General features: G+C 48.6%; 1 protein-coding gene across 4 annotated transcripts in view; it reads left to right on the top strand.

The window, feature by feature from the left end:
- TNC (tenascin C) overlaps positions 1-14,488 on the top strand; it is a 93,360-nt gene that overhangs the window by 74,934 nt on the left and 3,938 nt on the right. For all 4 annotated transcript variants that reach the window (XM_024762668.1, XM_024762667.1, XM_024762666.1 and 1 more), the window contains 8 exons: positions 196-339; positions 2,165-2,284; positions 4,102-4,245; positions 5,010-5,140; positions 8,407-8,539; positions 10,121-10,272; positions 11,041-11,137; positions 12,015-12,176. In XM_024762668.1, coding sequence (XP_024618436.1) covers positions 196-339; positions 2,165-2,284; positions 4,102-4,245; positions 5,010-5,140; positions 8,407-8,539; positions 10,121-10,272; positions 11,041-11,137; positions 12,015-12,176 — 1,083 coding nt within the window. The remainder of the gene's footprint in view (positions 1-195; positions 340-2,164; positions 2,285-4,101; positions 4,246-5,009; positions 5,141-8,406; positions 8,540-10,120; positions 10,273-11,040; positions 11,138-12,014; positions 12,177-14,488) is intronic.

Genomic DNA, 14,488 nt, shown 5'->3' with positions numbered 1-14,488 from the left:
TTCATGGATGGAAAAAACATTATACAAAAAGTAAAACCTCTTCTCTTATGCCAGAGGGTAGGAGCAACTGAGAAGTCAAGAAAATGGTGTTGGATAAAGATATGCTGCCAAATCGGATACACCCATTCTTGAGACAACCGTGAATAAGTTTCAGTGAGGTTCACCTTTCCCCACCTTGCTTTTACTGTGTTCTAGGTACACCCTCAGTGGTAACTGTGGATGGGACCAAGACTCAGACCAGGCTGCTGAGACTCTTACCTGGAGTGGAGTACCTCGTCAGCGTCATCGCCCTGAAGGGCTTTGAAGAAAGCACACCTGTCTCAGGGATGCTCACCACAGGTATTTTTCTCACCTTCAGCATTATTTCTCATGATTCAGAAGCTAGAAAAAAAGGGTTTTTTTTAGGAAATTCTCAGGGAAAGTGGGCTGGATTTGGCGCACCAGCGGTATCATTTCTGGTCCGTCTGTAGCCTCTTCTGAGCTGCATCCTCAACCTCCCTGGGCCACCGTTTCCCAGGGTATTGTGAGGAAAAATAGCACAAGCCAGGGAGTCATGCTGACCTGGTGGAAATCCCATGTCCTGCCGCTTCTAGGTACATGAGCTGTCAGTTAATTTCTCGAGGGTCTAGTTCCCTACTCTGTAAAATGGGTGCAGTTCTGCTTCCTTTGCAGGAAGCTGTAAGAATCACGTGGAACGGTATACGTAAAGCGTCTGCAAATATAAAACATGACTGTCCACATTAATCTACTTCCTTCCCTTCCCCGATAGTGCCAGGACCAGTGTGAGGATCCCTCCAAGCGGGCGCTTCACGCAGACACCCTAAAGTAACTACTCTGGATCCGGCAGCTACTGTATTTCAGGCCCTGTTACTAAACCCTTCACGTGTCAACCCCATAGCTATTATCCTTCCCATTTTACAGACGAAACAACTGAGACCTGGGGAAATTAAATGCCTTGGGCAAGTCCATATAACTAGTAAATGCTGAAAGCAAATTTGAACTTAGGTCAGTCTGACTACAAACTCTGTATTCTTCTAAAATAAAGGATGATTTTCCCGTTATAACCTGATTTGTACAACACCCTGTAAGGAGGGAAAAATAATGAATTGCATTGAAGGAGAATGAAGTGGAAAATTTCTCTTCAGGCAGCCATGTTCCTAAACAATTTATCCTTTGATATATGAGCAATTATCCAGCCTAATCCGTTAAGGGATCTAAAGAATGGGCCTCACAGGAAAGTTTAAAAATATCCTAATAGTCTTAAAAGGGTTGCTAACATGCAATTAAAGCCTCCTGTCTGAACCCAGAGTTCTGCACACTCTGCCACACAGACCCTCGTTTCCCCCCAGAACTCTTTCATTCACGGGTTCTCCATGGCAGCTGGTTGCAAAGTCTGGATCTGTTTCCTCCGGAGGCCCCGTCGTCCTCATCCGTTAAAGGAGATTCTGTATGTGAAAGATGAGACAGGAAGGACCTCAGAGTGGACGGGGTGGGCCCCAAATCACTCTACCACCTCCTGACTCTCAGGCCAGTCACTTCATCTCTCGGGGCCCAGACACCTCATCTGTAAAATGAGCTGATGATGGCTGCCGCACCCCCCAACCTCCCAGGGCTGTCGTCCTGGAGAATTGAGTCATAAATGTGAACAAAAGCGGGAACTAGTCATATTTAGGTTGGTTTCTAAGAAAGGGATGTTGGGTTGTAGCAGTGGTGAGTTAAAAGGGCCAAGGCTCCAGGTCTATCCATCTTTCCTCAGTACAAGTCATTTGGAGATCGTATTGAAAACTCCAAATAGCTTTAATAGTCATGTTAATAACAACTGCAGTTATTGAGTGCTGCCCCTAACACAGTTCACACACATCCTCTAGTTCAGCGGTCCCCAACCTTTTTGGCACGAGGGACGGGTTTCGTGGAAGACAGTTTTTCCATGGATGGCGGTGGGGATGGTTCAGGCGGTGATGCGAGCGATGGGGAGCGATGGGCAGCGGCAGATGAAGCTTCGCTCGCTCGCCCCCCACTCGTCTCCTGCTGGGCAGCTCGGTTCCTAACAGGCCGCGGACCCGTACTGGAGTCCAGGGGCAGTGTAGACAGCAGAGCAGCTGTGGTCTGATGTCCTACCCCATGACTGCCCATCCCTCCAACACATCACCATCTTTCCTTGCAGCTCTGGATGGCCCATCTGGCCTGGTGACAGCCAACATCACCGACTCAGAAGCCTTGGCCATGTGGCAGCCGGCCATCGCCCCTGTGGACAATTATGTCATCTCCTACACAGGGGAGAGAGGTAAGGTCGTGTCCAAGACCCTCCCCACCCTGAGGAGCGTCTGTCCTGCTGTAAACTCTTCCCGTTCTCCCTTCTTTGTGCCACACTTGGTGCGTGGTAGCCAAAATGCATGGGTAGACTGGAGAGTCCAGCAATGTCCCTGTGGCTCTTGACTTGCCCCCTCAGAACAGACTCATGGGCTGGGACTGGGGCTGGGTGGGTGGGTGTGGAGGCACCAGTTCAGGCGGTGGCAGGAGAGGTCCCACCCATATCCCCTGCTTGTTGTCAAGTGAACGAGCATCAGAACCATGGCTGTATCACGGGAGGCCAGCAGGCCATTTAAGGAAAAGCAGAGGGTGCGTCTCCAGCCTCTTCCTCCTCTCCTGCTAGTTTCTCTGCCGTCAGAGTGAGTCACCCTCTCCAGGCAGCAGCTCTCACCTCTTACAAAGAAGGAGTCCAGAATCTGAAATCTTAAACAGACTATTTCAGGTAGCTCTGGGGAGCCCAGGCTTCTTGGATGCCACAGACAAGGCCCATTAGAGCAGACCTGATTGAGAAATCAGAAATTATTTTTCCTTGTCTTTGCAACCATCTGTGCTAATTTACTCAGTTGGAGATTAAACACTTGTTTGGGGCACCAGCAAACCAAGGCTACCAGAAGGTAAAATTAAATACAAATAAGAGAGAAGAGAAGGAAAGATTCCTTTTCAATGAACAAATCCATACTTTTGTCATGAGCTAGACTAGAAAAAATATGTTGTTATTTTAATCTCAAAGTATATGTGAGTTTCATATTTCATGGTTCAGTATTGTTCTACTTTCAGTAACAATATGAGAGGGCACCATAAGCTGGGCTGGGGCCTCTGAAAATCTTAATTCAGCCCGGGCAACCACTTACGAGAGCTCCTTGCAAGGACAGAGCAAAGATGGGGTGGGGCTAGAGGGATGCTTGGGTTTATTCTTTCTACTTTTCTATTTTTAAATATTCCCTGTGAGCAAACTCTTCCAAGTCAGGGGAGATGATGTTGTCTCACCTAAAATAAATCAGAGTATATAGTTCGTGGGAATCATGGAAATTGTGGATGCAAGTGTAGAAATTTCTTAGAGTCCAGAAGTGTGCGTGAGGCTGGGGGTGTGGGCTCATGACTGATGACCAGAGTGACCAGCTCATTCCACTCTGCCCTGGACCTTCCCAGTTTTAGCCTTCAAAGTCCCATGCCCTGGGAAACTTCTTAGTCCTTGGCAAGTCAGGATAGCTGGTCACCTGTGATTAAGAAGTAAGCACATATACCCTGGGCACCATGGTTTGGGGTCCACTGTTGGTCCTCACCCAGTGGGACTGAGAGCCAGTAATCAGGCTCTGGTGTGTCTACGCCACCTGATTTTTGTGATCCCCCAGCCTAATGATTTGACATTTGGCAAATAAAAGGACATGAGAGTAAGTGAAAAAAAAGGGGAGGGCAAGCAACGGGACAAATTAAATTTGAGTAGCCCAAGTCTTAGAGATGTCACCTGCAGCTCTCCTGTAACTGGGTCCTGTGCCTCCGCTGCAACGCTGTCCCAGTGGCACCATGTGCAAAAGTCTCCTGACCCCCAGAGCCCCTTCCTTCTGACTTGGTGCCTGGAAAACTCCAGTACCATACGATAAATCCTCTGTATATGAAGTGGTTGCTCAAGAGAGAGAGACAGGAGTGTGAGCCATCTCAGAAATCAAACCTGCTTTTCTGTAGGGTCACTGAAAGTTTCTATGTTAGAAGGTGTGTGTGCTCTTGGCCAAGTCCGCTGATGGCCCAGACAGCGGACTGGTAACTGCCACGGTGTGTATATTTCCTGTTTAGAGCCAGAAACTACCCGCAAGGTGTCCGGGAACACGGTGGAGTATGCGCTGACCAACCTCGAGCCTGCCACGGAATACACGCTGAGGATCTTTGCAGAGAAAGGGCCCCAAAAGAGCTCAACTATCACCACCAAGTTCATGACAGGTACAAAGACATCGAGAGCTGGACGATGCCCACCCACAGCCTCTATCTTTAACAGTATCCCTCTCCAACTCCTATTTCCCCAGTCAGTTCCCTGCAATGTGATGACGTCAGCATCGGCTAAAGTCACCGGTGCCACTCAGTCAAGACCTTAAGAAACACACCATTTCCTTTTGCACTGAAATGACCTTGCTCTCCCCATGGACTAGGAAATGATTTTCAGAGGAGGGCTTTATAAGTGGAAGACCAGTCCCCGCTGACCCTAAACCCCGTATTTAATGATCCATGGTGTAGGCAGGGAAATATTTTGAAGAGAAAGATTTTAAAGGCAAGTTTTCCTAGATGTCCACTGGGGTTTTATACACTGAGATCTTTTTACAAACTGCAGCAAGCAGAGAAACAGAGGCCATGTCCTCTGAGTAGGGGCAAGCACCAATACCAGCATTCATCTGTCCTCTTCTTCAGAAACAAGGGGGCTTCTGATTACGTTCATGGCTGTGTCTTTCTTCCCAAATCCAACTAAAGCCAGTCAATATCCCGGTGGGCTCAGGAAAATGTGGCCCTTGGGATGAGATGAACCACAGAGAATGGACGCCTTTGGAGGTCACCTGGCTCAACCTCTTCATTTACAGATGGGGAAGGTTTTGCCCGAGGTCATATAAGTCAATGGGAGGGAAAGGACTTGAACCCAGGCCTCCTGATACCCAGCTGGGGACTTTGTCCTACACCTGCTGACTTATCTGATATTAAATTCTTATCTTCTCCAGACCTCGATTCTCCAAGAGACTTCACTGCTACTGAGGTTCAGTCGGAAACTGCCATTCTCACCTGGAGACCTCCCCGGGCATCTGTCACTGGTTACCTGTTGGTGTATGAATCTGTGGACGGTACAACCAAGGTATCTTGAAGTATATAAAAAACCCCCCGCTGCTGGTCGAAACATTTACGGGGTCCTCAAAGGAGGGAAGAATTATCTGCAGGCGGTTTCTCCTCTCCCAGTGCAACTGGGGAGCTGGAAAAAAATTAGTAGGAACTGGACACCATGCCAGACCTTCTGAATCATAAGCTCCAGCCTCCCTGTCTCATTTTAACCAGACTCCAGTTTTGACAGCCAGCCAGGGTCAAGAACCACTGCTCACAAGACTTGAGGACGTTTTAGGAGCTGGACTCTTGGTCCTTAAATGTTTTATTGAGCAAAGGCCAAAAGCTTCTTCTGCATCTTTGCCATGTATCTCACAGATGGCATCATTCCATTATATAATGAAATACATATCACCATGTTCTTATGACATCAACTGTTTACAGCAATTTTTATTTATATTCCCTACCCATGATTTTTTTTCTTCTACTTTTTAATTTGAAATAACTTTAGACCATCACACAAGCAAAAGAAATTTTCTAACCTTTACCTTCTAAAGTTGTTTTTAATTTTGGTCACCATCCTGTACACTTCCAAGATCTTTTACTTCTTTTCTGCACATCGATCTTTTGCTAGCATATCGTTTGCATTTCCTGTTATCTTCTTCTCTTTATCTCTAAGAATATATGCTCTCGGCATTTTCTTCCACAGCCCACATAGTGTTTCCTCCAAGGTCTCTTTTCTGGTTTGCTGCCGTTTGGTTTGGTTTGGGTCTCCATCTTTCATGTTGGAGACTTCCACCTAATGCCTGTTGGTCTTTTTGTACTGGAGCCAAGAATGAAATAGCCAATTGGGAGGTCTAATTGCACAGACAGGTCTTGCCAACTATGGGGCTCGCTGTAGAGTGATTGGGCAAATACCCAGCAGTTTTCTTGGGGGACTCCCAAGCATCAGGACTGTAAACTATTTCTCTCGAGCTCATCAGTCTCCTTGGAGGATCCTCTACCTCCTTCGAAGCAGGCTGCCAGGAGCCTTGCTGGAGAAGGAGCCTGAGCTCCCACTGTGTACACACCTTCACTTCTCCTGTTTCCAGCGCAGCACCCGAGAGCCTCCCTTGCAGTTGGGCCTGATGGATTTGAATCCAGAGTCTCCCCTCTGGCTCAGCCTCTCCAGGGAGGAAACCTCAGCCTTTCATCCGGGCTGGGAAGGACAGTCACCCAGACTGTTGGGGGATGGAGAGAGCTGGGGATCTGTTTATCATACAAAGTTTTAAACAAACCTTTGTTCAGCCATGCCCCACACTGGCCTTCAAAGCATCTCTGCTTTCGCATACATTTCATTCCTGAACTTGCCGGGCTCTGCAGCATTGTGGCTGCGCCCACTAGTTAGTTAGCTCCTGGCTTTCTCCATTCTGTCACTTCAGCTGTCACTCCACCACTCCACACTTTCCACTGATCAAGATTCTGGTGACATCAAGTACCTGTCTCCTCTGCCATTTCCCTCATCCTTGTGAATTTATACTTTATATCTCCTTTACTTTCATTTTAGTGGGTATCAGAAGCAAGTAGAGATAAACTGTCTTGTTCAATATGCCACGTTTAACCAGGAGTGGACACACATCTCTAGTTACCATCACGGTCCTTCTTGGAGTCGCTGTAACAGTGAACTAACTCACCGTGTGAACAGAGGCAAGTCCCTCGCCTTCTCTGGGTGTCAGTGCTCACATCTGTAAAATGAGAGCACCGAACTCCCCAGTCTCTAAGGGCCCTTCCTGGTTAGGCATCCTAGGATTCACTGTTTACCTGAAGTCATGAGTCTCATTTCGATCTACCCTGACTGCCTAGAAAATAACTTTGAACAGCAGCTTAGAAAGCTGATAGGTAATTTTATCCCCAAGTCATTCAAGGAACCCAGCTTTGTACCTGATTCTTCCCCAAGGACTAGACCTGGGGGCCACACAAAGGTCACTGGGTCACTGGTATCAAATAGGCACTCACCCGGGTTTACCTCCCTGCATGACCAGTCCCCAGCTTAATCTGTTTCACTCAAGAAAGTCAACCTGGTAGAGGAGGAAAGAGTCCTGGACAGCATGTTAGGAGACAGGATGCAAGACCACCCTCTGCCACCAACAAATTATGGAGTGAGTGCAAGTCTTTTAGCTTCTTTGAAACTACTCACACCTCCAACACCCACCCCCTCAAACCCTGCCGCACTGGAAAGATCAGGATAACTTCACCTTCCCAGTTGTGAGGATGCCCAAAAACCTTCCAGGGGCCTCCACACTGGCTCATCACTGCCTAAACCCCGTGGGCTGTGCTTGAAGGTGGTACAAAGCACTGTTGCGTTTGGTTTACTAGGACTGCAGGTTGAATTCCAATCCCTGACACCGAGGTCATCTGCTAAAAAGGTGATTTTACAGGCACTGGAAGGTAAAAAGAGGATTTGAAAAGAAAGAGGATCTCCTGCAGAACTGAAACCGATCCCCCTCGTCTGGACAGCAGCACAGTGACCAGTCACAAACAGCAGGTGTAGTTAGTGTAGGTCTACAGCAGCTGTACACATCTGCCTCTCCTGGACATCTCTGTTCTAGAAAAGAGACATGCTGGGTCAGCTAGCGCTGTCATCATGCCGTGCCTCCTGAGCAGGTGTAATCATCTCCTGACCCAAGAGATCCCCTGAGTGACTATGCGTCAGAATGCTCCAGGGAGCTTCTTAAATATACACCCGGTCAGGCTCCACTGCTGGCTCTTAGGATCCAGTCATTCTAGGATGAAGCCCAGGCATTGCTTTATTTTAAAGCTTCCCAGAGATCTATGAAAGAGAGCCATATTAGGGACCACTGACTTCACTGGTCTCAAAGTCTAAACCTTTGCCCTTTGTGTGATTCATCTTCCTACCAGATTAAGCTGAGATCACGGCATTCCCTTTTTCAAAAAACTTTCAGGAACCTCCATTCCTTATCATGATAAACTTCAAATTCCATAGCTGGGCACGTAAGGCCCTTTGTAATCTGGTCTTTGCCCACCTCTTCCACGGCTTCCCTAACTGAAGTGTGGCTGAGGTAGGTCGCTGCCTCCTCATATTACTTGAATTTGCTCTGCCCCTTCCGGCCCCAGGAGCTTGGCTCATGCCGCGCTCTCCCCACGTCTGAAGCCCTGAAGTGAGCGTGGAGGCTGGCACAGAGTGGGACTCAGTGGATTCTTGTTGAATGAAGAGATTAATGGATGGGTGAATAAGTGAATGCGTCACCTGTACTCTGAGGATTTATGTGGCCAAAAGCTATTATATTTTTCTTCTGCCCTTAGGAGGTTGTTGTGGATCCAGACACCACCTCTTATAGCCTGGCAGAGCTGAGCCCATCCACCCACTACATGGCCAAGATCCAGGCACTGAATGGGCCCCTGAGAAGCAAGATCATCAAGACCACCTTCACCACAAGTAAGGGGCTCCCGAGGAGACTGAACCAACCCTCCACTTCTCCTCTAACTGCTCCTTTAAATGTTTCCATCAAATTTCTGAAAAGAATCAATTCCCCGTTATTACCGGAAAAGCTAGAGCAATGCGGATGCAGGAGCTTACAGGCCTTGTGGTGAAAGGGAAGGAGGGCCAGCAGTGAGAACAGCTGGATGAATTCCCCATCTCCACCACTTGCTCTGCGTGACTGCAGAAAGTTACTGCCATTCTATGCGCCTCAGTTTCTTCATCTGTATAATGGGGTTAATAACTATCCCTTCTTCATAAGGACCTTGTGAGAACCTTTGTATTGTATTTGAACTCCCAGCCCAGTGGGTAGCCATTGTCAAGGCTCATTATAAGCTCAATGTTCTCCTTCAGGCATTTACAAAGCCTGTTCATATTCAAAATCACCAACAGTCCTCCCGCAGAGCTGGTACGTTGGGCCAGGATAATCACATCCAGTTTTCTGGTGGGAAAACAGGGGCTCCCAGAGACTAAGTGACCTGCTCAGGGTTACACCATGAGCTGGAGTCAGATCTGGGTTCAGGTGTCCCAGGACCAGGGAACCGCCTCCACACCTGGTCACGAGGTCTCCTCTGCAGGTGGCAAAAGGGCAAGCTGCTCCATCGGTGAGGAGGAAGCATGCTTCTCTGAGGAAGGGAGGAGGGGGTCTTCGCAGAGCCCTGAACCTGGGTAAATGGAGTGTATCCCAGCACTGTCTCCCGCCCTTCGCACTTCACTCTAGTCACTCTACACACACCTGCTGAGGGAGGGGAAGGGGCAAAAGCACCTCTTTGCCAGATCTCATGGCACGTGTCAGGAGCACAGAAAATACGAGTGTGCCCTAAAGATGCTCCCAGACTAGGGCTGTGAAACAGACAAGAAAACAGCTAATGACACAACCTCAGGTGAAGGTAAAGTACAGCGAGGAGGTCGGATCAGAACAAAGAGCTGCTACTACCGGCAGTTCTCAAGCCCACCTGCTGAGCACAGCCCCAAGATCATTCATTGCTATCGAGTTTTTAATTTTTGCACCACATTATTACACGTGGAAGTTCCCCAGGCATGCTTGTGTTAGCCCTCTAAGGTCCCCAGGCTCAGAAGGCAAGGCAGTGGCGAGTTCAGGGCTTAGAACCCTTGTCTTTGGCTTCAGGATCCTCTGAAGAGCCTGAGATGCATCCAGCCTGGCAGAGTGTCCTCACCCACAGTGAGCCACCTGCCGGGTGCTAGAGACCCAGCCATCCTGGCCAGCACCTGGGTGTTCATTGGGTGCTACCTGACACATGGCCCTCGCAGCAGTTCAGCTCTCCTCCCACTGATATCACTGGTGGCTTCCATCAGTATAAGAGACTGAACTGGGTCCCTTTTATCCGTAACCTCTAAGCCTCACCGCACCCCCTGCAAAATAGCTTTAATCCCCATCTTGCGCGTGAGAGAACAGAGCCTCAGAGAGGTGGAGTTGCTTGCCCAGAGGCGTCTAGTCAGTAAGCACTTGAGCTGCGACCTGAAAGCCCCTGCCCCAGTCCTGCTCTGAGAGAGCCACTCTTTCTTCTCATCCCGCAGCTGGAGTCCTGTACCCATTCCCCAGGGACTGCTCCCAAGCCATGCTGAATGGAGACACGACCTCTGGCGTCTACACCGTTTATCTGAACAACGACAAGACCCAAAAGCAGGAAGTCTTCTGTGACATGACCTCTGACGGGGGTGGATGGATCGTGAGTATCATGGAGACAGACTCCAGAGCTCTCCGGCAGGGGATGGGGGCAGAGGAGAGGCCGAGGTCCTCCCCGTGCCCTCCCACGCTAACGTGCGTGAGGCTCTCCAAGACAGTGCCTGTCACGTGGAGACACTCAGGAATTCTCTCTTAAAGTAATGGGAAAGCAGCTGAGCCTAAAAACCAGTTCCCCTGTTTCCCCGTAATTTATTTTTTGATCCTCAAAAAACTCTGTGATCTATAAATGACAGTGGTCATCGAGCCCCTTACGTTTATTACTTAACATCGGCCATCTACCAGGCACTGTGTGAAGAGTTTTACATGAATTATTTCCATCCCGTTACCATATGAGCTGGGTAGTATTCTTTTTAATTATTAAACTTTCTTTCTTAGAGCAGTTTTAGATGGGCAGCAAAGTGGAGCAGAAGGTTCGCTGACGTCCCGTGTACCTCCTGCCCCCAGAGGCACGGCCTCCTCCACTGTCAGCACCCCACACTAGAGGGGCTCGTGTGTTACACGTGACGAACCTACACTGGCACCTCACAGTCACCCAAAGCTGGGTGGTAGTCTTACTAATCTGTATTCTTTGGGTGAGAACACTGAGACTCAGTGAGGGGAGGCGACGTGCCCTGAGTCACATGGCAAATTAGTGAGGACAGAGGTGGGGACGGGTGCTTGTCCTACAGTGGATGTTTCTTCCTCTCAGAAAGAGGTCTTCTCTTTCCTTCAATAGCTTAAGCGCACCCAGATTCATTGGTTATGTTTATAGGTGTTCCTGAGACGCAAAAATGGACGTGAGGATTTCTATCGAAACTGGAAGGCCTACACTGCTGGATTTGGGGACCTAAAAGAAGAATTCTGGCTTGGTAATACAGCCTGCGTGTTTGTGTCCCAAATGCCCATTTCTGTCCTCCTTGTCATCTGTCCTAACCCACAGCGAACTGTGGGAGAGGAAATGGGTTAGGAGGAAACAATAGCTCTGGTGGGCGACACAGGGTGTCAAATTCTCTATGGAAAGACTTTAAATTCTCTGGGTCATTAAAAATAAAAATCCAGTCAAAGGAGAGCCACCAGCCAGGCCTAGCCTAGCCTCAAGTCAATCACTGGGCCATTTAGAGAATTATCCTCACTGATGTCCTTCACTGCTTCCATCCTATGCTAAGTCCCTCAGGGCCACAACCTCTAAGTCTCATAGCACCCCACAAGGTACAAAATTCCTATCTTGCATGCCCCTGGGAAAACAGAGCCTCAGAGAGGTTGGCCGCTGCTGGCCATAGGAATCTAGCCAATAAAGAGCTGAGCTGCAATGTGAACTCTCCCAAGCCAACACGACAATGCCATCATCCATCCATCCATGCAGCCCACACTGCAACAAGCGACCGGCACAGGGCACTGTCCTACATTCCAGCACCCAGGCCGGGGAATGTCCGTCCCTGTCATCCATCGCCTTTCACTTGTAAGGAGCTTTAGAGTTTAAAAGGTGCGCGCTCCACCTTATCTCCTTTATCTTCATAATACATCAGGAGGTTGGCAGGGCAAAGATGTCAACACAATTTTAGCTGAGGCCCAGAAACCGTATATATCTCACCTGGTGTTGCAGCAGCAAAGAGCAAACCAAGCTGCAAGCCCAGGCGCGACGCAAACCTCTCCCGAGCACACACGGCCGCTGCTCTTACGGGGTGCGTAGGAATGAGGGCCTCGGTCACTGCGCTTCTTAGGCAACCCCTTGCCTGTCATCCACAGGGCTGGACACCCTGAACAAAATCACAGCCCAAGGGCAGTACGAGCTCCGGGTGGACCTGCGGGACCACGGGCAGTCAGCCTATGCCGTCTACGACAAGTTCAGCGTGGGAGACGCCCGGACTCGCTACCGGCTGAAGGTGGAGGGGTACAGCGGGACAGCAGGTATGGACAGACATCCTCAGAGCCCAGGGAACTGCAAAAGCTTCTCGGGTTTTCAGCCAGTTCCTCCACTCCTCATTCCTTCCTTCATGGGTCCATCCGTTTATCGACAAATTTTTGAATCCCTACTAGGTGCCAACCAGCAGAACTACAGTTGAACAAGGTTGGGTAGATATTTTGGTCACCAAAACATAGAGTAGGTTGGGAATTAGGACAATCAGGATGGACTTGTAGCTACCGTCACTCAAAATATGTCTTTTTCTTATCCATGTTTAGATGTCCGTTTTAGACTGAGAAAAAAGCAGTCTCTTGGGAGCCTTAATACTCAACTACTGCTGTGCTTCTCAATTCATGACACACACATGACCCACTGGGGGGTCTGTTAGTGGGCTGACACAGTATGTCCGGGGTGAAATCAAGATGCTGCATTTCTGCTAAGTTCCCACGTGATGCCACTGCTGGTGGCTTTGCTGGTCTGTGGCCTGTACTTTGAGTAGCAGACAGTCCACTCCATCACCCAGCTGGATGAATCTCTTCTAAGACATTCCTGCCACGTGGCCATCCAGCCTCGGCCTGCACACCCCCATGACCAGGAGCTCACCACCTCTCCAGCAGTCCTTCACTCCTTGACTGGTACATAACCTAGTTTGGGTTTTGAAGGTTTCTTTGACTTGAAAGGGCCTTTGTGTGGTGTTCTGGCACCACATTATAGGAGAAACAAATAAGGAAACGATATGCATCCAGGCCCACCAGGTAGCAGCTTTTGCAGATACTTCATATACATTACCCTCTTGTAGTTCTCACAATAAAAAAAAAAAAATTTATATATATATATCTCCAGGTGATATTGCTATTATACAGATGAGGAAACTGAGGCTCAGAGAACAGCTGTAACAGCCTGTGGACGGTGGGCCCACGGTACAAGCCTGGCTGCTGACGAGTATTCTTGGTAACAAGGGGGATCAGGTGTAAGACCGTGACCACGCCATGTCACCCCTTGCCCACTTTGGGGTGGTTTTCAGTTACGTTTATTGAAACAGAAGAGACAGATGCTATAGCACATTCCCAACCTCTCAGCCCTGAAAGAATGCATCCATAATGGGAAAAGCCTCCACACAAGATTTGCCAAAAGCCAGGCTCAACCTAATGAAAGACTGAGCTCTTTAGAGATCAGTCTGGTGGAAATGAAGAGAGAGCCCCAGGGGTGAAAACTGTTTTCATTCTTGCATCCCTCAAAGAATTCTGACATTTTATTACCTGGCAATAAATACCTCTTTTGTTGAGATGGCTTCAGGAAAGGAGGATATTGTTACAAGGGCAAGCACAGGCACCGAGGGGCGGGAAGGTGGCCTCCACCCATCTCCTTCTGTATTTCCAACAGAAAATGAGCCATGTTATGCCCCTTCACTGAGCTAACCCTTGGAGCTACATCCTCCTGTGCGTATTGATGGCAAGCAGCCCCTCCACAGGAAAGCATCTTATTTCATCAATATCTAGCTGCCATCCTCATGCTCTTGGTAGCTTCATCAGTTACCAAGGCACCCGAGTCCCTCTGACAACTTGCTCCAAAATATCAGGATAGAATGCCTTGATGTCTTGAAATCTTTCTGCACTGCATTGACCAGGGCTGGGAGTGAGGGGACACAGAAAGAAATGGCACTTAAATGCTCCTAAAATTCAATATATTCAATTACAAACTAGATTCCCATATAGCACTATATATACATGGACTTTTTGTCTAAGAATCAGGGAAAACTGGTCCCATAAACACTTTGAAAAATAACTGTACGATATACAAGCTATTCGGTGACATCTAAAACCCGAAAGGTTTGATTATAAGTATGGCTCTGTAGGCGGAGACTCAAGATAGACTGTCTCAGGATAGCTCTGGAAAACCAGCATGGCAGAGTGGAAAACTAAACTCATACTAGAGCTTGATAAATATTAGATGGGTGAGTGAATAAGTGAGTGAATGTGAGTTAATGAATAAATAGACAATAAATAAATAAATGCATGAAAAGAATTGTTTTAAAGTATGGCTGTGAATACTTGCGTTTGAGGGGAAAGCACACCATTACTGAATACGAATTTCCCACCTTACTCTCTGAGTTCCTTTACGTACAGTGAATGCAAACACAATCATAAAAATAGCAACAATTGGGCTTCCCTGGTGGCGCAGCGGTTGAGAGTCCGCCTGCCGATGCAGGGGACACGGGTTCGTGCCCCGGTCCGGGAGGATCTCACATGCTGCGGAGCGGCTGGGCCCGTGAGCCATGGCCGCTGAGCCTGCGCGTCCGGAGCCTGTGCTCCGCAAT

This window comes from Neophocaena asiaeorientalis, unplaced genomic scaffold (genome assembly GCF_003031525.2).
Source record: "Neophocaena asiaeorientalis asiaeorientalis breed wild unplaced genomic scaffold, Neophocaena_asiaeorientalis_V1.1 scaffold78, whole genome shotgun sequence".
Lineage (NCBI taxonomy): Eukaryota > Metazoa > Chordata > Mammalia > Artiodactyla > Phocoenidae > Neophocaena > Neophocaena asiaeorientalis.
Note: the sequence above shows the minus strand (reverse complement) of the source record. Positions and strands in the feature narration are given on the sequence as shown.